This window comes from Sinohyriopsis cumingii, chromosome 17 (genome assembly GCF_028554795.1).
Source record: "Sinohyriopsis cumingii isolate HCF-2022 chromosome 17, ASM2855479v2, whole genome shotgun sequence".
Classification (NCBI taxonomy): Eukaryota; Metazoa; Mollusca; class Bivalvia; order Unionida; family Unionidae; genus Sinohyriopsis; species Sinohyriopsis cumingii.
This window is the reverse complement of record NC_142977.1, coordinates 33,784,227-33,808,731: the sequence shown is the minus strand read 5'-3', so window position 1 is coordinate 33,808,731 and position 24,505 is coordinate 33,784,227. Positions and strand designations below refer to the sequence as shown.

The following is a 24,505-nucleotide window of genomic DNA, read 5'->3' as shown; positions in this document are numbered from 1 at the left end:
ACAGGTTATAAAAGTATCATTACTACTTACCTGCAGACATCAGTGCTCCTTTGTATTAATTTTAACTACAGATGCCATGCACATAGATGCCCAGGTGGTGAATATACACAACTGGCAGCGAGCAGTAAACTCCTTTGTTGAACTTACCAACAGGACATCAAAGACAAAGATATTTTTACAAAGCAAGCCGACATCCAAATCCGACTTTGGATACTCTGAAGCTGTTTTTTTGTGTGTAAAGGATATCAATACAAAGGTCATTTTACTGCAAAGCAAGCTGACCTCGGAAGCTGACTATGGATTCTTTTAAGTGTGCCGATTTTTTGTGTGTGGAATATACAAAGGCAGCCAAGATATGGATGCAAACTTTGGTTCCTTTTCACCATTATTCACAGGAATTTTGAAAATAAATTGAAACAATGGAACAATTTTTAAAGTGACACAACCTAGTGCATCTTGCTCAGACATCAATGACCCAGTGTCGCCCAGATTTGGAGAAAATAAAATGTGATTTGTAAAGGCAAGAAGAGAAGCAGATGATTTCATCGACAATATGATCATTATCATGGATGAAATTCTTGTGTACTTTGATCGCATGCCTGGATGGGGATCAGAAGTGTGAGAATTAGAAAGACTGGTGCAGATTTTAAAAAATCTGACTGTTGTCCTTGCAGTTTCTGCTTCAGGTGATGTGTTGCTGCAAACACTTTTTCATGGCATGAGAAAGCGAAAAGAAAAATATTCATGCACAAAAAGAATGGATCATACGCGTGCAGGAGAAGGGTTGTGTTGATGAGATGCTGCTGCAGTGGATTAAAGTTTTATCTCATGACCACAGTTTTATATTTTATGAAATAAAATTTCAGTTGGAGTGCATTTTCTGACATACAATTTTTGAATGATTTAAAAGGTGTCCCACAAGTTACGACTCGAAACAAAACGATGTGTCCCAGAACATACAGTGCACAAAAAAAATTACTTTTTATATATGGTGTCCCAGCATATGGTAAATAAGATAATAAAATATGTTTGTAGCAATCAAAATAGCACAATCCTCAAAAACCATGATACAAGTCAAACATACAATAAAACTAACATGATCTCATTTTATTATGAGATTGGCCCGTTATGATCACACCATTAACCCACTCTTTCAAACAAAAGGGATCAGTTGGCCTGTTTTTCTTAGATCTGGCTGAAACAGTGAAAACACAGTGAATCACTGTAACAAATGGTTCTTTATCTCTGTGACTTGATGAATACATGTTAATATCTTTAATTTTGCCTACCTGAAACCAGTGATTAGTATTGTATAATAACCTCATAATAATTTAAAAAATTAGAAGGGAAATGCATGATAGCATTGGTAGAATTTTGTGTTGAAGCCTAAAATTGTGGCTGAATGGGATTTAGGGCAAAATTGCATCCCTGTTGAAATGGCCCTGGGATTATACTTCGTACCAAATCTTGAAGTTTGTTGTTGTTCTAGGGTTTAACGCCATTTTTCAGCACAAGATAGGCTATACATGGCGGCCAGTATAACTGGTGGAGGAAGAACACTGAAAAACCCAGGGAAGAACCACCGACCCACGAAAAGCTACTGGCAGGCTTTCCCACGTACCCATGCTAACTGAGCCTTGAACTCAAACACACGCAGACAGAGGTGAGATGGCATTGAACCAGAACGTTGAGCGCTTTAGACCACTCGGCCACTCGGGGCCCCCTTGAAGTTTGTTCATGATTACAGTTTCAGACCTGCTTATGTAATGTAAGGGAGCTATTTTACATGGTTACTTTTGCGATTACTGTGCGTAACATGTTGATGCTTTAAAGTTAGATGGACTAGCATATGTATGTAAAAAGGATATTTAAAAATTATCAATTGTTTTCTTGATCCAGGATCTTAGTGAAAAATATAAGAAAGAGCTCAGCAACTATAGGAAGGAAATCGAAGACCTACAGAATGAGTTCATCAAAAAAGAAGCGGAATTCCTGGTAAGTGTATTATATTTTTGATTTATGGACACATTTTGTATGCAGAGTAGTGCATTGTATAGTTGTAGGAACTTTAGACTCATCAAGATTTCCGTGAAAATTATGAAAACTGTATTAGTATGTCAAACCAACCTCCACAAGAAAGGGAAACCGATTTGTATTGTGTTGTCTATATATCCATCTTTCAGACTTACCTTGACAAATATAGTTTTCCTTTCTGTGGTGTTTGTTTATGAAATGATTTGTCTAATGAGTAGATGATATTTATTTAAAATGGGGCACATGACAGTTTAGTGCCACAAGACCCAGTTCCTATTATGGACCCTGGTCAGTCCATACCTATTACAGATTCATCTCGGTCCATTGTCATCACCAACCAGTATTGAATGGCTCCATATGGCCCATCAAGACTTACTGTTAAGGTACTGACTACAGCAGCGTTTCAGTACCAGATGATAAAGCCATGAATGATGGTCAGTGTTCAGTTCTGTAAAAACTCTGAGGTTTTAGAGGTGCCATGAGTTCGCTAGCCTAGCTACACAGTGCATATCCCTGCTTGGTCCTTAAAGCCCTCTTGGATGCTGAGGCATCATAATTTGGGATTTCAACAGGGTCATGGGGTTGGATTTTACAGAATGTTCTAAGTAATGTAGGAAATTGTATAATATGGATGAGGGAAAATGTGTCCAGCAAAAGGCATTGGTGACAGATTAGTATTACATTTTTAAATTAGTATCCTCCCCTACATTTCCTCAATAATAATTACCTGATCATAATATGAATACAAACTTCCACCATCCACACAGTTAAATCCTACTGGCAGAGCATGCACAGTAGTAACTAAGTCTGGATGAGATTCTGCACTAATTCCTCTAAGGAGAAATCACTTTTCTCTGATGATGTGGCAGAAAACGTTGAGCTGTATTATAACAATATTTAACTTGGAAGGGCTGGTCATTCTCTTAAGATATTAGGATCACATAAATGTTTTCTAACAATTATATTTTACTTAAATAATTGGTTTCTAATAAAATCAAATTTTTAGATTGAATATATCTTAAATGTAGATGTGTTATTTCAAAACCACTTTCAGCTCTCAACCTCAGGAAAGAAAATAGTTAAAACATGCAGGTGAATGACAGATTTAAGTTTTTAAATTTGATACAAATCAAGTGCAGCCCAGACTGGATGCTTCATTGCATCTTTTGGAAAGCACTTTGCTCTGCATGACATAAACATAGTCTTCTTGAAAGGCTTCCATCCAATATCAATTTTTTTATCAGCCCAAAAGAGGTGTCAAAATTTGTGTCTCTAAGAAGTATATAGTATATGTCTGAACGTTCTCAGGTTTCTGATAGCAGGGTTTTATCTTTTTCAGTCAAAATTGAAGAATTTGCTTAACATTGATGCCATTTGCCACAGGTTAAATATCACAGTGTCTGGAGAAGCCACTTTACAGGTAATTGAATTATAGAAAGCAATTACATATATTCATGTTTTTCCTCTTCTGAGGTTGGGGGAGGTAGAAGAGAGCAGTCAGAGAGGTATAGATGAAGATAATGAAATTAATAATAGTCATAATAAACTATTCTTTCTTTATTGTAGGAAAATAGCAAATACATTTAAATTTTTAATGAAATTCATTGAATTCATATTTGACCCGTATTGAAATGAGTTTTCTCTGTTCTTATTCATATTAAACAATAGAGTTATCTCAGAGATTCTGTAAACAATCAAAATATCTTTGAGATCCTGTAAACAATAGAATTATTTCAGTGATCTTGAAATTCGAAGGGCTTCTGCTGGACGTTTTTTCTTCAGAATTAATTTGACAGTCATTTGTGAAATTAATACAAAATACATTCTGAGAGATCATTAATTATGACAAGAATTAAAGGAAAGCTTTTATAACCTAATTATTAAATGTACATGAAAATGTGTTATTTATGCTGCTAGGTTTGCGCAGCTTTCATTATTAGTATTTATCCTGATTTCTTGTCAAACTAATTACACAAAAAAATTATTTTTTTCTTGCAGAAAACTATTCAATTGAATTTCAGTGAACATTAACACAGACCTCCAACTGTTATGATTTTGCCATAAGTCTGACACAAATTACCCTTAAAATCTGGACTTACGGCATTCAAGCAAAAACTACATGTTTGATTTGTATCCGGGTTTCATATTAGAACTAGTGAACCAGACTAACTATACAGCAGCACCCCAGATGCTTTAATTTTCACCTATTTGTTCATGCAAAGTATCTCCATGATCAAACTGTTGATTATATAATTTTTTAAAAATGGCATCCAGGAAGCGATGCATGTTTAAGACAAAAGAGAAAATAAGCTTCTAAAAAAGTGTTAATAATCAGCACAGAAGAACAAAAAGGAGTATTCAGATTCTTGTGAATAAAACCTGGAAAGGATACAATTATGATTACTGGACATCACATGCCAGTTTGAGTATGTCTCATGGAAGGAGATATGATTGCCATCATCATGTGAAATGGAAAAAGAATTTCCAAGAATTACGTCAAGTTGAGAGATATCAACAAGCCATAGGGTTTGGAACTAAAGTTTGTGCAACTATACTAGTGGTAAATAAGTCTACGCTTACTTTACAAACTTTTCAGTTGAACATAATGTTTATCGTCGCTGCATCAAATTTTTAACTACGTTTCCCAGCTTTCTTTAAATTAGAGTTATTGATATTTTGTTACACCTTACTGAAAACTGGTCAGTCTTACGGAAAAAAATCAGCTGCCTTACTGAGACAGACTTGTCAGGGTTGGCAGGTCCGGTATCATTCAGTTTTAAAATGAATTATTAACTGAAAATAGGCTGACTTGCTACCTTGAAATATGTAACACCTGAGTTGTGTTTCAGGTAAAGTTGGCTTGTTTAGTTTTATTTGATAGGGTTCCTCCAGTATCCTTGGAGGATGATAATAAAAGATGTTTTTTGTTGCTAGTGTCTTTATTTCCTTAATTCATGCCTGCGCTTCACAGATTTTGTTCTTAAAGTGTTGTGTGCTCGCAGACCTGGACAAAGCTATATTGTAAGAGGGACTAATACAATGTCTGTAGTTCATCCCAAGGCAGTCATTAAATTACAGTGTTTTTGATACATCCAGGATATAATCTTTCACACCTCTTTAGTCTTGTGTCTTGTAGCTGTCAAGAATTCAAACAAATAGGGAACATAATGATGGCACAGATTTTGTCATTGATACCTCTGTTATTTCCTCTGTTAATTGTGCAGCAAAGAAAAAATATCCAAACAAGACTTAGTCCCTTTGAATTAAGCTTAGTCTGCAGAATCTTTATTGGTGGTATGACAAAGAAAGAAACTGTATATTGGACCTTGTGACTTTTTAATTTTACTTCAAAGGCAAATTCTACCTGCATAGTTAGTGGTCATAGTGGTGGGTTAAGGAAACTCATTTCAGCTGACCAATTGAAATTGCAAATGTTGTTATTGTTGTTGTTGCTGTAGGGCAGTGGTGTCCAACCTTTTTGACACCATGGGCCACTGAAAAATGTTTTTCTTGAATCCGAGGGCCGCAGCAGAAAACTGAAAAGCAACGACTACATAGCTGCTCAAGCTCTGGCAGGCCATTTAAAATCAGCATGCGGCCCGCGGATTGGACAGCACTGCTGTAGGATTTAACACCATTTTTAAGCAGAAGAAAGGCTATAAATGGTGGATAGTATAACTGGTGGAGGCAGAACCCTGGAAAACCCCGGGAAGAACCACTGACCCACAAGAAGCTACTAGCAGGCTTTCTCACATACCCATGTTAGCCAAGCCTGAGACTTGAACCCATGCAGATAGAGGTGAGAGGGCAGTGATCCGGAATGGTGATTGCTTTAGACCACTTGGCCACTTGGGGCCCCTGCAAACACATGTAACATGATTAATGTGGCTAATATTTATCAGTGGTTCAAGATACTCATTCCCAACTGTGATCAACTACAACAAAAAAACCAAATGAAAGGCATACTAGGTGCATGAAAAGATTATTTTCACAGATAGGGTTCATTAAGGAAAAGCAAGTTTCATGGTTTATAGTGAACTTAAAATCCTTGTATTGGCCCTCAAAGGTTTGCTTAAGGACAAGCAGAAATTTTGCTTGCAAAGAAATCACGGGAAGTATATTTTACTAATATAATTTTAAAAGAAAGAAAAGAATTTTGATGATGTTTCTCAAAAAAATTTTCTTCTGTACTGAATCTACAGTAACTCTAAAATGTTTCCATATTCACATGCAAAAAGCAGCAGCATAATTCATAATGTTGTTACTGGCAGTTGTGATGTGCATTGAAACCGCTTAGAGTAAGGTCTTGAACAATTTTTCCAAGACTGGATATGTAAAAATAAAGGTAATTCTCCTTCGAATATGTTCCCCAATCACATTACGTTAAAAACATTAGCCTGTTACCTCATGAATCCAGTTCTACTAAAATATGAAAATCATCTTATCCTATCTATTTCAAATAGACAAATGGCAGAAACTGTTGCCCATTACCTCCCCTTGTCAAAGCCAGGTGTTGCTAGTTTTTAGCTTTGCTGCTGTACATAACACACATTGTACAGTTCATCCTCCTGCAATCCAGCAGTTTTTCTGTTTATAGGCCCATCCAACGTTCCTTTTGGATTTATTTTGTGGATTGATCACTCTACTGCATTTTGTATGCATTATTTTACAATTTCTGGCAATTTTGTGTGCTTTTGTCACAGAATAGTCTCTTCATCGATCAATGTGGATCTGTACACTTTGAGGATGTCCAACGATTGACCTTTTTGTGATGAGGTGGCATCACAAGTTACCCACCTTCATCTCTCCCATATTGGATCCAGAAGCTTGGGCTGTAGATGCTATATTTAATCAGTTGGGAGTGGTTGTTGGCCTTTGCTTACCCCCTGCCCCCACTGCCCTGATACTGAAAATAATCCAGAAGTTGTGGGGTCAGAATTGCAAGATGACTTTTTATAGCCCCTCTCAGACAGGACAAGTCCTTGGTCACCGATCTACTCAATCTAGCGATAGATCTGCCCAGGAAGTTGTCGGTCTACCTGGATCTCCTCAAGCAACCATGGTCATGGGTGTTCCTTCCCTTCCTGGTCCATCTTCTTCTGCACTCTTGGCTGTTTATCTGGAAAGCCTTGAGAGACAAATAGTTTAAACCTTCGGCTGTGAAGAGAATCTCAAGAACTAATAGGCCCTCCACTCTGTAGGCTTACAAGGGAAAGTAGCACGTTTTCAGGGATTGGTGGCAGACCTGTAGCATTGTTCCTTTGAGTGCCTCAGTCCCTCATGGCAGATATGACATTGAGCATGATAAAAACCTTTCAGTTCATTTAGCTAATTTTGATAGGGGTTGGATGCTCATCATCTCTCCTCCAATTACTTATTCTCCTAGCTTATGTGATTGGGGAACATATTCGAAGGAGGAAGATAATTTTTAAGGAATTAATGTTTCTTTGAGAATCCTTACCCAATCACATTTCTTAAAACCCTCCCAACCACCCTGCCATGCAAGCATCCTTATTGGTATCTTGTGCAGCTAAAATCTTACACCACGTGGAAAGCCAAGGGGAGGTAATGAGCTATAGTTACTTCCCTTTTGTCTATTTGAAATAGACAGGAAAAGACAATTTTCATCTTTTAGTAGGGCTGGATTCACGAGGTAGCAGGCTGATATTCCTAACATAATGTGATTTGCTAAGTATTCTCAGAGAAACACAATTTACTTAAAAATTTGCTTTTATATTCAAAAGTAAAAACTTCATCTGTAAAAGCTATTTAAATCACTTAACCCTCCATCCAGTTTTTCACTGTTGATGTCCCTACCTTTCTTAGTTTGTCAGAGGTCCATCAGTAACTTGTGTCCTCACTTTTTGGATCCCATTGTGTGTAAGTGAGGTGTATAATGATGTTTGATAACTCTGACCGCTGTTGGGTTGATGAGTGTGTGTGCCAGTCAAAACAGGCTGCAACTCCTTTCTTGGTACGTGCATGTACATCCAGGACCAGGCTGCAACTCCTTTCTTGGTATGTGCATGTAGATCTCAGGACCAGGCTGAAACTCCTTTCTTGGTATATGCATGTAGATCTGAGGACCAGGCTGCAACTTCTTTCTTGGCATGTACATGTATATCCAGGAGCAGGCTGCAACCAACTCCTTTCTTGGTATGTGCATGTACATCTCAGGACCATGCTGCAACTCCTTTCTTGGTATGTGCATGTACATCCAGTACCAGGCTGCAACTCCTTTCTTGGTATCTGCATGTACATCCAGGACCAGGCTGCAACTCCTTTCTTGGTATGTGCATGTACATCTCAGGACCAGGCTGCAACCCCTTTCTTGGTATCTGCATGTAGATCTCAGGACCAGGTTGCAACTCCTTTCTTGGTATGTGCATGTACATCTAGGACCAGGCTGCAACTCTTCGTTTGTGCATATACATCTAGAACCAGGCTGCAACTCCTTTCTTGGTATGTGCATGTACATCTCTTGACCAGGCTGCAACTCCTTTCTTGGTATGTGCATGTACATCACGTAAATATGCTGTAACTCTTTGTTTCAGTACACCTATTGAGGCCAAACTTGCATTTTGGATGTAGCTTAGGAGATGTAGGTTTTAAATTCCTGTACTGGGTCACTTGGACAAATTTCCCAGATTTAGTTTAAAAAAGTGATATGAAATTTTGACTGATGCCACACAAGGGGCATTATCTTGTAAGCTGCTGCTCATAAGTAGCTCAAACTTTACTTTTCTTTCCTTAGCTTCAGCAGGTATTATTGGAACAGATGAAGGATGTGTTGATGAAGATGCGGCAAGAACCTCAGGGAGACAGATCTGTTGTTGTGGAGGTGAACTCTTCCCATCAGCATGCACCCTTAGATAGGTAGGTATAACCTAGCATATTCTGTGGTGTTTAATGTTTATACTTAGGTATAACAGCATATTCCCTCTTGTATAATAGGTATAACATGGCATATTCCCTCCTGTATAATAGGTATAACAGCATATTCCCTCTTGTATAATAAGTATAACATGGCATATTCCCTCTTGTATAATAGGTATAACATGGCATATTCCCTCTTGTATAATAGGTATGACATGGCATATTCCATCTTGTATAATAGGTATAACATGGCATATTCCATCTTGTATAATAGGTATAACATGGCATATTCCCGTGTGTATAATGTTTGTACTTGGATAAGTAGATATGACATAGCATATTCCATCATTTGTGGTATAAGTGGTCTGAAAAAATCTTTAACTTGCTGTTGGCCTTGTAACTTTTTTTTCTTCTTGGGCTCCATGATACATCAAATAATGTTCATGATCAAATCACATAAAAGACTGATATATTGTTCATTTCATCTCTGATAAAAAGAAAATTCAAGCTCCAGGAATGGTTCAGAACCATTCTGCGAGTACCATTTCAAAATCAAAGCAAAACGGATGACAGAGTTTATAGGATGATTTTAGTTTCAAAATCAAAAACATGTAAGAGAGAAGAATTACAATTTATGACGTGATCAACATGTTAACATTGGGTAGAAAATGGCTACAAAACTGCATGTAATAATTGGATGAATATGCTGACGTCAGACTACACCAGAAAGTGCATGTATAATACATGTCGAAATGTGCATCTATAAATAGATAGATGGATACTTTATTGATTGATAATTTCCATCATGTACTGTTTTTCTATATTCTTCATGAAAATGGGAAATGCCAATTGCTTTTCTGAAATACACAATCATTCTATTTTTAGTCCGTAAAAAATACATGTATATTGATAATTTCTATTTTAACAGATGCTGATTAGACTTCTGGAATGCTAGTGTTGTATTTTTAGGAACATTATATATGAGATCTAAAAACTTTAGTTTATTCCTTATAATTTGTAAAATCTTGCTATTTGAACCAACATGGAAATAGTCAATTTGGCCAACAGCCAGTTCTTAACGTAAACCCTATATTATATGTTCCCTTGTGTATAATATTTATTCTCAGATCGGTACAGTATAGCATATTCCCACAGGTATAATGTCTGTACTCGGGTAGGTATAACACAACATAATTCCCTTTTGTAACATAGCATATGCATACATGTATAATGTCTGTATTTAGATAGGTAAGATAACAGTTTATTCTCTCATATATACTTCAAGGTGGCATCGCTATAGCACTGTGGTTGAATAGTTGTCCAAATGCTTTAAATATTTTTAGTTGTTATCTTAACTTTTCTGTATAAATTTTAAGTTATACATGTAAAGCGAAGATTGTGGAACTTCTACTGGGGATTTGTGTCAGGGAGGTTTATTCCTTTTATAAGAAATGTGAGCTGAACAAATTTTCTAGGGTGATGAGAAACCCTAAAAATATGGTGGCAGATTACCAATGACAGGAATCCATTGATAACCCATCATAAAGGGTGTGCAAACTGCTTCGTTTTTTTACAGAACAAAATGAACTCATTACCATATGATTATATTGTGAAACTTTGTGTGCACATATATTGTGACCGTGATATTGAGGCAGCAAAACTAACCCTGTTCTCAGTGGTACAAACAGACAAGAGAATGACAAAGAGGAAGGGTATGAATAAATCTGCAAATAATATGAAAGATATATTGAATCTATTACTGTCCACAGACCCAAATGACATACCTAGTTTTTGTGCATTGGATCTATCAAAGTTACCAGCTGTGTCTTACAATTATTTAGACATATCAGTTTTATTGAAGGAGATGGAAAATTTGAAACATTCAGTGGACATTGTTAAGTCAGTCCAGGCAGAGATGTTATGTGCTCTGCAATGTTTTTGTGAGCAAACTCAGCTATGTTCGACAGTCAAACATACATTGCCACACCATGTTGACAATTCGAACAGTTCAGTCTGACATTGTACTCATTGAGAATTTATCAGCAAACCAAGGCTACAGCAAAACAAATCCAGGGCTGATCAGACAATCATGTATATCAATGATGAAAATCACTGTATCCAGTAGCTCAACAGAAAGAACCATTACTAGGAACACACACAAAGATATGCAGTGCAAACAGCAACTCAAACAGCAACGAGACTCAGATTAGTGCAAACAAAGCCTGCTCTGTTTTATGGGGTACAGCAGAGAATCCCATAATAGTGATAATTCAGATGATGGTGAATTAAATCTCAGCACGACTGCATTAAAATGATTGCATGTTCAGAAGACACCAATGCCCCAGAACAAACAATAAAGCTTTTGCGAAAGTTGCAAGTTTTCTGTAGAACAACAACCTCTGTAAGACAGCATTTGTACATAAAACATTGCACACAAATTGGCATCAACGATGGGATAATAAGTTTACAAATGTCCAATCCACATACCCGTTTCCAAAAAGGCGTGGAAGTTTTATCATAGGAAAAGCTTTGTCTTCAAATTTGCACACATTTTCACAGCAATGCATATTCTTGACATGAAATGCAGGAATCGGACATTTCCTTGCATATTGAACATTACTCTGGAGTAAATTACATATGTAATATAACACCTATGCCAGCTTCAGAATCACGTGTGATAATCTTATGCACAGTATCATGATGAGCGTGGATGCGTGGCCAAGGAAAACGTTAGTTAGAATCTACTATCAGAGTCAGAATTAGAAATATATAATATTCACAGTTTGGTCTATATTGTACTCAAATATACAAAATGGATACCTTATGCATTTCTTTTTATAACTGTCGTTCTTTAACAAGAAATAGGTAAAATGTAAGAACTTTATGTGATATTTCCGACATTTGTTTCTTACAAGAATTGTGGCTATATGATAGTGAGTTAGACTTTATCTCATCCATACACGACAAGTTTTATGGGTCAGTGGAATCACAGATTGAATCTTTTAACAACATTCATACAGGAAGACCTTACGGAGGTGTCGGGGTATTATACCATAGATCTCTCGGAAGTATTATAGAAGTACAACACCTTGATGACCAATAGGTTTTACTATCAAGGTGGGATTCCTTCTTGCTTTTTGTCAATGTCTATTTACTATGTGATCTAGTGAACAATTGTGTGGAATTTGTAGATTATTTGAGCAAGATTCATTCTATTGTAGAAAATGTTAATACTCTAAATGTTTATGTAGTAGGAGATTGGAATGCTAATACGCTTAAATTCACTCCCTTTGGAGATGAACTTTGTCCATTTTGTGATGAATATGGTTATATCATATCAGACTTAAAGCTAATAGTAGACCACACAACAAATTTTACTTACGTCAGTGATTCACACAATACAGTCTCTTGGTTGGGTCATTGTGTCTCTACACAATCTGCTCATTCTGCTATAAGTGATATGAGAATAATGCACACCCTAGTAGGTTCTGACCATCTTCCTACATAATGGTTATCATTACTTCCTAGATTTGGTTCCTGCCTCTGTGAAATATTAAATTTGAAATGCAACATTTATTGGTCAGACCTTACTGCTGATGAAAAACTAAATTATACTCAGACATCTGCATTCTTATTAAACAAGATCCCATAGTTCATTGTGGTCTGTAATGATCATGGCTGTTTTAATAAGGCGCATATAAAACAGATTAATGGATTATACACAGATATAGTAAAATCTTTGTCTGACTCTAGTTGTTGTTTTTGTGGGGTTTAACGCCATTTTTCAGCACATGATAAGCTATGTATGGCGGCCAGTATTAATATTGGAGGAAGAACGTGGGAAAACCCTGGGAAGAACCACCGACCCATGAGAAGCTACTGGCAAGCTTTCTCACATACCCACGTTGACTGAATCCTAGACTCTAACCCATGCAGACAGAGGTGAGAAGGCAGTGATCCATAAAGGAGAGCACGTTAGACCGCTCGGCCACTCTGGGTCCCCTGACTCTAGTAAAAGCTTGACTAGTAATTTCCAAATGTGGTCATTGGCTGGAATGACTGTTTCAAAGACCTGCACAACTTTGCATGACATGCTTACCTTATGTGGCATGATAGCGGTAAACCTCATCATGGCCATCTCAGTAACCAAATGGGCCAAACAAGAGCATGATAGCAGTAAACCTTGTCATGGCCATCTCAGTAACCAAATGGGCCAAACAAGAGTATGATAGCAGTAAACCTCGTCATGGCCATCTCAGTAACCAAATGGGCCAAACAAGAGCATGATAGCAGTAAACCTTGTCATGGCCATCTCAATAACCAAATGGGCCAAACAAGAGCATGGTAGTGGTAAACCTCGGCATGGCCATCTCAGTAACCAAATGGGCCAAACAAGAGCATGATAGCGGTAAACCTCGTTATGGCCATCTCAGTAACCAAATGGGCCAAACAAGAGCACAAATTTAAGTATGCTCTTAGATGAAAATTTTGAGTAATGTGAATTCTGGAAGCAAATTAAACAAAATACTATATGCACCATGTGGAAAAAGAAGTGTGTTCTTTCAGTATTGAATACCCATTCAGCTCGTTTTGAACTAATCACACTAACTGTGATCCAGTGGACAATAAGCAAGGCAAAAGGAGGTAGATGACCGGGATCAGATTTTTTATATGTGGAACATTTTAAAATTTCAGGTACTAGATTACATGTCATTTTGATGATTTTTTTTAATTGTATGTTTGTATGTAACTTTGTTCCAGATGATTTCACAAAAGTTACAGTTATACTGCTGCTGTAAAGTAAATTGGTAACCTGATGGACAAGAACAACTATAGACCTATTTGAATGCACCATACGACAAAGATGTGAAGTTGAAATCTCTGATAATCAGTTTGTTTTCAAAAAGCAACATTCAACAGATTTATGCCTTTATGGAAGCTTTCAGTTATTATGTAGAACATGGCAGCCCTGTGTTTGCATGCTTTTTAGATGCTAGTAAGGCATTTGATAAGGTCAGTCATTGGACACTCTTTAAAAGTTGCTTGATGTTCAAAAACCCATCGACATAGTTCATACTTTGGTTAATTGGTATGGCAAATAGTTGTAATATGTGCGCTGGGGAAGTGTAGTATCCAGCTCTTTACATTTAACCAATGGGGTGAGACAGGAAGGTGTTCTTTCCCTTTGTTATTTAATGTATACATAGATGCGCTAAATCGTAAACTGGGTCGGTGTCATGTGGGGTTACATCTGCCACAAGATGTGTCATTTCTTAACAATTTTAGTTTTGCTGATCATATGTCATTGATAAGTCTTTCTGTCTCAGGTTTAAGGAATCTATTAAATATATGTGAACAATACACATTAGAGAATACACAAAAATCGGTATGCAGGGTCTTTCAGTTAACTTCTTCCAAATTACCATCTTCTCCTCCTGTACATCTTAATGGCAATGCTCATATGTATATCAACAGTTATATGTATTTGGGTCATATTTTAAAATCCAGTCAGTCAGATGATGAAGATTTGATGAGGCTTTACATCTTCTATGTATGTTGTTCATAGAATATCAAAATTATATTATTCAAATCTAATTGCTCCACAATGTATTGTACTCCTCTGTGGATAAACTTAGTGAATATATGAGTAAGAAAATAGTTATTGGTTGTAATAGTCTTCGTTTTCTATTAAGCCAGCCAAGATGAAACAGTGCCTCCAACTTGTTTGTAATTTATAACGTATTCAGTTGTGATGAAGTAATGAGAAATTATGTGATCTCAGTGATGACAAGAATATTTATTGGTAAGAACTGTATCTTAAAATCTCTTTGCAACTATAACATCCGTTCAGACCATTCCAGTGGCCTAGTGGTTATTGTATCTGCCTCGGATGTGGGAGTTCGCAGGTTCGAACCCTGGCTGAGTCATACCAAAGACTTAAAAACAGCTGCTTCGCTGGGCGTTCAGCATTAAGAGGTCAGTGTTAGGACTGGTCAGCGTGGAGTCATAATAATGTGACTGGGTGGGACATGATGATACATATCTGCAACATGATGCCGCAGTGCTAGACATCACTATAAACTGCCACACTGCAGACATTGTAGTGATATAAAATGCATGTCACAGATATACATACTTGGAAACGTATATTTGAAAACCACAATCTAAACTTGGAATCAAATTAAAACTTATGCCAGAAAAGCACAGCCATACATGCATAACTACCAACATACTAAATCTAAAGTACTTACAGTCATTTAGAAAGCTCAGTTTAAACTAACAAGCAAATTAAAAGGATGCAGTTTTCTTCAGTTAGATAAACAAGACAATGCAGACTTAAGTGCACACACACATGCAGACACACACACACATATGACAAGTACAAGTTGAGCTAATAAATCCCCCATGAACTAATACTGGATGTACAAGTAAAATAACTAGAAGCAAAAGATATATCTTATGCTTTCCATATGCATTCAGGTATAAAGCTTGGCCACTTGGTTGGTTATATTTAGCTAGTAATAGTCCTTTCCAAACCATGAGCTACTTTCCCAGTGAATGAGCAATGTGGATCAATAAACCTGGTACCACCTGTTTGGTAACACATCCATCTAACCTGACAAATGAAACCACTCTTTACAACAACCACACTTGTCCCAATTAAACTGTGATCTGATCTCCTGAAATCTGACCAGCTACCAGTTCAGATTCATTTTTGAGGGGTCTCTCAGTCCAACTAATTGTCTGAATTGTTAGGCCTTGTACTTAAATTTTTACATTGTCTTACAGAACCACTGGCACTGCCACTTCAGCATCAGATAATGGGACCGCTTCTAAACACAGCAAAATACCTGTTGCAAGAAAAGGGATATCAGAGGATAATGATGAGGTGGAAATGCTGAAGAGACGTCTGACAGATGCTGAAGCTCAGATTGAGTATTTGAGTAAAACACTAAAGGCCACTGAAGAAGCAGTTCATCACCAGACTCTGAAAATGAAACACTACAAGGAAATTCTGGTTGAACATGACCTCCTTCCCACAGGTCTTTCTCGTTCTAATAGTGAATCAAACTTGCTCAATTGGTCACCCAGAAGGTCCCCTGAGCATGTCAGATCTTTAGAGAATTCGACTTTGGGCCAGAATAGTAACTCAGTCGTGGCCAGAAGTCCATCTCCCCCAGTTTCATTACAGCTGACAGTGGAACCGAACAAAGACGAAAGAGATGACATTTCAAAGTTGAAAGATGAAAACACCAAACTCAGAGATCAAGTGGAAGGCTACAGACGTCTAGTGAATGTTTTGAAAAATAGAAGTCTTTCTAAAGAAAAAAACAAAACAGTGGATGAGTCTGCCATGCCAAGCTCTGATAAAGATCAAGACATGGACCAGGTTGAAGGTCAAAACACAGATATTCAAAATATTGATGCAAGGCTTGATACATGGCTGATGGACATTGCAAATTTTCTGCAAGAACTTGGTCAGCAGGATCAAGATGGAGGGTTTGGGGGCCAAGGAAAGGCCAAGATTTCTCGCCTGCGGCAAGGTCTCGCACATGCAAGGGGAACCATAAAGTCATTGTCTTCTGCGTCAATGGGTAAGTTTTATAATTGGATTGATGTTTGGCTCTTCTCGGATGTGTCTGAAAAGCTGCTTACAGTGTGGATATTACTGTCCGTGACTGTTTGTCTTTCATACATACACATCTCTTTTATAGATACATTTACTCACTGTTTGCTAGATTTGACCATGGCTGTATATATAGGCCATTGGTTGGATACTGATAAATATTTTGATCAAGGTTTTGGTGTATTCATTGACCTTTTGGTAGCATCATACAACCAAGACTGTATTGACAGTATTTTTCAATTTCAGACCAATAACCGTTTTATTATATACTCCAGAAACATGCTAACTTTAAACGTAACAAAGTTTATAGGTATCATAATATATTTTCGTTGTATTAAAGCAAATTTCAACATCCAAAACCGTTAAGTAAAACATTTGCTAACAAGCAGTTGCATATAGCCCATGGATATCCATTTACACAAATAGCAAATCCACACAAATGAGAATTATTTGCATCTTAAAGTAGCTTTATCTATGACTTCATTGAAAAAGAAACACTATGCTAAATCTCTTTGTTATCACAGGTATAGGGAAAATGCAAGAAGTGACTTGCAAGTGGGAACAAGTCACAATTATACATTTGTAGTTCAGGTTCATGTCAGATTATTTAAGCTCTTTGAAATGAAAACATGCACCAAGTATGGCTTTGGATGACTGGCTAGGTGGCAGATGCTTATTGTCTGGTTGTATATTGTTTAGTCTTGTGTGTTTGGTCCATGGAAAGAAGTTTAGAGTCATATGCTGAAAGGGGAGTATGGTTTACAGTTAGTTCCTACATTTCTGACAGTGGGCATGCCTTGTATTTCTTATTTGGAAGGTATTTTTCTTATAAGTAAAGTATTTAACATTGAAAGTGTACAAGATTCAATACCACAGGATATTGCATATTTTGAATATAAGGGGAAAACTAATGCACTATTTAATAGAATATGTAATAGAATATTACAGCATACCCTTTAATGAATTTTAAGTTATTCATGTCTGCATGTATATACATTGCTACCTTGGTTTAGCCCATCCTGATGACACTCACAGCCACATGTTACATGGAGGCAGGTGTGGTTTTTTTTATCTTTCTTCTTAAAGACTGGGCAGAAAAGGCTTCTATTTGATTAACACTGCAAAATCTCAGTCCAAATCATTAGGTGGAAGCTCAGTATATATTGCTTATTTTATCATTGAAAATGGTGGTTATTGCATGTTAATTTGCGAGTGATATCATGAGGGTTGCTTATTTTAATAACAGATCATTTTTTATAAAGATTGTAAAAATATTTTCTCAACAAATAACACAATATACAAGAAAAACTTGAGTGTTGAAAATTTTAGGAAATGTCTACTGTTAAGAACACTGTAAGAAATAAAAATGAAACTAAAGAGGTGTTGTCAATGAGACATACATACAGCATAGTTTCTGATTGATTCTTGATTTGACAAAGAATGTTCATAACAAACCAGTAGGCTTAATGTTAACTGGTAACAAAATGGTGGTAGATTTGTTCTGGCTAAAAATATTGAAAGCATTGTAGATCAGGGAATTGGAGGAATGGGTATGCCATTTATTTTCAGTGGTTATTAATTGTTACTGGCATAGGTATGTGTAGAATCACAGTAAGATGCAAAATGACAGATGGGTTGTCCAGACTAAAATATATTGATGCTAGGATTCTTGATAAGCATACTTGTGGGATGGCATCTCTGCTGTACCCAGAGTGCCATCACAACCAGGAAATTGGAGATACGGTCAGGAGAGAGAAGTTGTATGTTCTTGACCAGGATAAACCCTTTGCAAATATTCATCAGAGTTGGGGGGAATAAATGATGAGATTTCAGCATGACACAATGATTGAACTGATCTTAAGTTAACTTTATCAAGTTCTTACCAGAATTTTTCGGTTGTGAAACACTTAAGTGAGTTGAGAGACAATTGCTGCATGGATCATTTGGGTGCTTGCTCTAAACCTAATTGTAGAGTCAGTCACAGCATTCAGGTGATCAGATTGGTCAAGTGGACTTGTTACCACTTATTCTATTCCATATCAGCATCTTGTGTTGAAGGTAAGAAGACCAGACTATAGTATCGCACTGTGCCAACTTGTCTGCAGCATGTGGCCTCTGTAGATGTTAGAGGAAAATATAGCTCATTTTCCCCAGTTTCCATTTAGACCTGTAAAGTCCAGAAAAATATACTTTAATAAATCCTTGCTTATTATTTGGTAGTTTGCACTGGGAACAGTGTTAAGCATTATTGCTAATAGTAAACTTTGGCACCCCGACTCATCTTTCCAGTGAAAGACTGTCCCATAAGTGATTCAAAGATAAACAGGATCCCTACACTGTATTAGACAAAAAATTGTATGTCCTGTTATGACTCCCTCAAATGCTTTATTTTCATGTCTGCAATTTCTACTTATACAAAAACATATTCTTTATTTTAAAGGAATCATGACATATAAGTCTTTAAACAGTCTTTCTTCAGATTACATCTCTAACCTAATTTAATTAAGGTCATCAAATAACTGGGCATAATCTCTGATGGATGACTAACAATGGTCTCCAGATTCCACAGTCGAAAACCAATCATTACAAAAGCTCTTTTACTGTATCAGCACCTAATGAATGGAATTCCTTACCACAGAGGATACACGTAATTCAAATTACCTTGCTTCTTTTAAAATATCATTTAAGAATTTCTTTCTTGACCAGCTAGAATGACATATTGAAGGCTCTGAATAGAAAACTTGATCATTATATCCATAAATAATCCATAACTAATATGTAATATGTAAGACTTGTGCTGAAATGTATGTAGCTGTGTATAGAATATTGTTCATCTGTGTATATGTTTCCCAGTATAATCACACATAGTCATTCATCTTAAATATATATGAACGAGTGTGCGATGATGCCTAATTATGTGCATGGTTTTTTTTATATAACTTGACTGTTTACTGTTTAAACTGTGTACAGATTGCAGGCATATATTGTTGTGTCATGAAAGGCTTCCATTACTTTTATTAGTTCTTGATAAGATTGATTGGAAATTGTCTTTCTAAAAACATGATGTATATGTGTTGAAAATCATTTGTTTTTTGTGACATGCCATTTTGTGGCAGGTGTGTGTGCATGTGCACACACATGCACCTTCTTTGCATTAAAAAAGTGAGTTTACTTCATTTATGACATTACCTGTCTTCTGTTAATCTTTCTTTCATTGTATGCCTCAACTGTGGCAGTTTTTGTGTTGTTTTACCTTTTCACTCAATACTTTTCATAGGTTTGACAGAGGTGTGGTCCTCCTCATTTTGGAAGACATTTTAGCTATTCTGTAGTATGTGTAGGAGAGCATATGATTTGCACCGCTTGTTGTTGTTGGCATTGGCATTTGCAAATGTACACCTGTTGTTGTTGGCATTGGCATTAGCAAATGTACACCTGTTGTTGGTATTGGCATTAGCAAATGTACACTTGTTGTTGGTATTGGCATTAGCAAATGTACACCTGTTGTTGGTATTGGCATTGGCATTAGCAAATGTACACCTGTTCTTGTTGGTATTGGTATTAGCAAATGTACACCTGTTCTTGTTGGCATTGGCATTAGCAAATGTACACCTGTTGTTGGCATTGACATTAGCAAATATACACCTGTTGGTTGGTATTGTCATAAGCAAATGTACACTTGTTGTTGGTATTGTCATTAGCAAAATGTACACCTGTTGTTGGTATTGGCATTAGCAAATGTACACCTGTTGTTGTTGGCATTGGCATTAGCAAATGTACACCTGTTGTTGGTATTGGCATTGGCATTAGCAAATGAACACCTGTTGTTGTTGGTATTGGCATTAGCAAATATACACCTGTTCTTGTTGGCATTGGCATTAGCAAATGTACACCTGTTGTTGTTGGCATTGGCTTTAGCAAATGTACACCTGTTGTTGTTGGCATTGGCATTAGCAAATGTACACCTGTTGTTGGTACTGGCAATAACAAATGTACACCTGTTGTTGGTATTGGCATTAGAAAATGTACACCTGTTGTTGTTGGCATTGGCATTAACAAATGTACACCTGTTGTTGTTGGTATTTGCATTAGCAAATGTACACCTGTTGTTGTTGGCATTGGCATTAGCAAATGTATACCTGTACTATGTAAGTCACTATATGCACAATGAGTATTACTGTCTTCTGATAGTGCCATTTCTTCTTTAGAAGTTATACTGTCCTTGCAGTAAGTTGAATTATAGCCTTCATTATTATTTCATTTGCTGAAAATAGTATTCAAGGAATATTTATCACTTTGTTTTACGTGTATTTCTTTCTCAACAGCAACTCAGGATGGAACTATATCCAGCAGTAATAGAGTGGCATCAAACAGCTTCCCACAAAATGGGTAAGACACATTACCTTTCCTTGTCCTTTTTTTAAAAAGAAAAATTGCATTTTACTTAACATTTAACAGCTTATTTTAGGCAAAGAGTAGAAAAGCATTAACAGCTCGCAAATGGTTCAGTTTTAGTTGGGCACGCAAATGGTACAGTTTTTGTTGGTCCCACAAATGGTACAGTTTTAGTTGGTCCCACAAGTGGTAGTTTTCACTGGTCCTGCAAATAGAACAGTTTTCACTGGTCCTGCAAATAGTACAGTTTTAGTTGGTCATGATCAGTACAAGCAATGGGTCTTCTGTAAGCATCATAAATTTTGTTATAATGATCATATTTTAAAACTGTTTCATTACATTTGAATTTTGATGGCAGAACCAATTACATTGGCATTAATCTTCCATGACACTGTTTTCTGCCTCATTTTGTTTTATACATTTGCCATTTTGGCAGAGCATATTATACTATGACCCTATCTGTCTATTAACTTTCCCCTTTTTCCTGTTCTAAATGAACTTCATTTCTAAATCATGTACCTCCACCAAACTTTTGGATAGCTTGCATTTGGTGGAAAAAAGAACCCTATCAGTTTAAGATACAAGCTGATAGGTCAAGGTCACTGTGCATGAAAGAAGAAGTATGGTTTATGCACAGTAACATTAGTTCTACATTACAGACCAGGTCCCAACAATTAAAATACTTGGGTACAAGTTTATTGATTTGGGGATCAGAGGTAAAGGCTACTGTAACTCAATAATACCTTTAGTTCTATACCTCCAATCATAAAAGAACTGGTGCAGGACTTCTATTTAAGGTATGGAAGAGGACTGTTAATCTGGGGGCCAAAAGGTCTCAGGTCAGGATCATTTTGGCCCCAAAAATGATTTTCACAGTATAGCCTTTGTTCCACAGTAAGTTTCTTTACCAAATTTTTGTGGATAGCTTGCACTTAAGTGATAAAGAACATAGATTGTTTGATTTTTCTATCATGGTTAGTAAATCAGATGGTTTCTGCACATTAAATTTGCAAGACCAGAAGGAAAAAGGTTGAGGTCAGCTAGTAGCTACATAGAAATGTGATTAAATTATTTGTTTCAGTTATAGTTTCTCTGCGTGTCCTAAGTATAATAAAGAATCATATTAAATCGTGGCACTGATTTTAATATCCATACTTTCTACAGGCCAGAGTCTGTGGACAGAGAAGAGAACAGAAATGATGTATTCTTTACTGAGTATGGACCCAAACAAGGTCTCCAAACATCTTCTAGGACACCTCTTCCGAATGTGGTACAGAGCCAAATGGATGAGAGGGTGGCTTCGACTGAACGGCTTCGTTGCAGGGTGGTTAGTGATGTTTCAGACTTTGGTGCGTCAGGAAAAAGTTTCAATACCGATGTTGAAATGGACAATGTCAGCAATAGTATGCAAAACATTCATTCCATACATGGTAATAACTCAACAGGACCTAAGGCACCTTATCAACAGTTCTGGAAGGGTTCTAGAATGAGTTCTCTGGGTTATGGCAGGCTGTCAAATATGTTTGATTCTAGTGCACGACATGGAAGATTGGCTGATAGAGAGATGTCAGAAGAAACATTGACTCAGTCATTTTTAAATGAAGAACACTTGCCAGATCTTGACCAGAGGAGTATTTCTCAGCTCTCAGACTTTAGTATGTATGCTGATCTGGACTCAGATCCTGGGCAAAGTCAGGCAATACCAAGCCTTTCAGAAGATAAATTGAAATCACGGCTGTCAACCATGGAGCAAATAAATAAAACAATGCAGGAGGAATTAACATTGTATGAAAGCCTGGCCAGAAAATCTCTTGGAGATACTAATATGGATGTGTTGTTACAGCATCTGGAAGAACTTAGAGCATTACGCATTAGGATGGAGAAAGGTTTATCAGGGACTGGTGAGATTCAGGAACAAATGGCCAGCACTCTTATGGAAGAACAGGAAAAACAGAAAAGTAATTTCATTGTTTTCTTTAAGAATATTTTAACTTGACACCTGGATAGCCTAAGCCTATTTTAATTAAATCTCCAGATGTTATCTTCATGTTAGAACTTTAGCACAAATACAAGTAACTCTGCCATGTTCAGCCTGGCTTAGAGGGAGGATAGGTGTTGCTGAGTTGTATACCATGTGTTGGTTTTATAAAATACATACTTGTTTATAGGTAGAGTCCAGCTGCAAAATGCACAGACCCAGATGTACCATGACATCACGTGACAGCAGATCTGTTTCTATCCAGTTTGTTAGGGGTAATCAGCATAACAACAACATATAATCAAATCTGTTGGCACATTATGTGAGAGCAGATCAGGGTCTTTGTTGTATACAACTGGATTTGATTTGCAAGCAATTATACATGGCAGTCTCTACTTGCATTGCCCCTTTCTATTCATTTATCACTGCTATTATTGGAGGAATTCTGGACAAGTTGAAAGTATACTGTATGCAGTTAAAGGGGATAAAAATGCATTAAAAATGTTTTGTATGCATAAATAACAAGAAGCAAACCTTTTTATATTTTTAATTTTAATCATTTAAATTGATTGTCAATGTTTTCTCCTGCTAGAAGAATACTCAGTAAAACCCATTTGATTTACCACAGTTCATTTCATCAGTAGATTATAAGTAAACAGAGCTCCAGGTAAAAATCATATTTGTGTATATATGTAAATAAACTAAAAATGCAACAGATTTTATAGTTGAAGACCTCAAAACTGTTTTTAGCATTTAGGCTTGTTTGCGTGTGTATATATATATATATATATATATATATATATATATATATATATATATATATATATATACACATCCTGCCTTAAGGATATTGTCAGTGTTTTTATGGCACATTCAGTTATTATAATCTTTGCAACTGGAAGAAGTTCCAGGTGTCTTTTGTATGTTTGCTCTCAATATATTAGTGAGGACAGTCAAAGAAAAGAGACTTGTAATCAGGCATATCCTGAGTTTGTAATGTTCACTTGATAAGTAAGAGACCTCTCATCAGGCATATCCTGTGTTTGTAATGTTGACTTGATTAAGAGACCTAATCAGGTACATCCTGAGTTTGTAATATTGACTTCATGACTGAGAGACCTCTTAGCAGGCATATCCTGAGTTTGTAACGTTGACTTGATGATTAAGAGACCTCTAATCAGGCATATCCTGTGTTTTTAATGCTGACTTGATGATTAAGAGACCTCTAATCAGGCATATCCTGAGTTTGTAATGTTGAATTGATGAGTAAGAGACCTCTAATCAGGCATATCCTGCATTTGTAATGCTGACTTGATGATTAAGAGACCTAATCAGGCATATCCTGAGTTTGTAATGTTGATTTCAGGACTAAGATACCTCAAATCAGGCCTATCCTGAGTTTGTAATGCTGACTTGATGATTAAGAGACCTCTAATCAGGCCTATCCTGAGTTTGTAATGTTGACTTGATGATTAAGAGACCTCTAATCAGGCATATCCTGAGTTTGTAATGTTGACTTGATGATTAAGAGACCTCTAATCAGGCATATCCTGAGTTTGTAATGCTGACTTGATGATTAAAAGACCTCTAATCAG

General features: G+C 36.6%; 1 protein-coding gene across 4 annotated transcripts in view; it reads left to right on the top strand.

The window, feature by feature from the left end:
• The window catches only part of LOC149778393 (uncharacterized), a 190,302-nt gene that overhangs the window by 118,128 nt on the left and 47,669 nt on the right, over nt 1-24,505 (top strand). For all 4 annotated transcript variants that reach the window (XM_089939223.1, XM_089939224.1, XM_089939220.1 and 1 more), the window contains 6 exons: nt 1,900-1,995; nt 3,374-3,454; nt 8,789-8,910; nt 15,700-16,505; nt 20,863-20,926; nt 22,097-22,890. In XM_089939223.1, the coding sequence (XP_089795349.1) occupies nt 1,900-1,995; nt 3,374-3,454; nt 8,789-8,910; nt 15,700-16,505; nt 20,863-20,926; nt 22,097-22,890 (1,963 nt within the window). The remainder of the gene's footprint in view (nt 1-1,899; nt 1,996-3,373; nt 3,455-8,788; nt 8,911-15,699; nt 16,506-20,862; nt 20,927-22,096; nt 22,891-24,505) is intronic.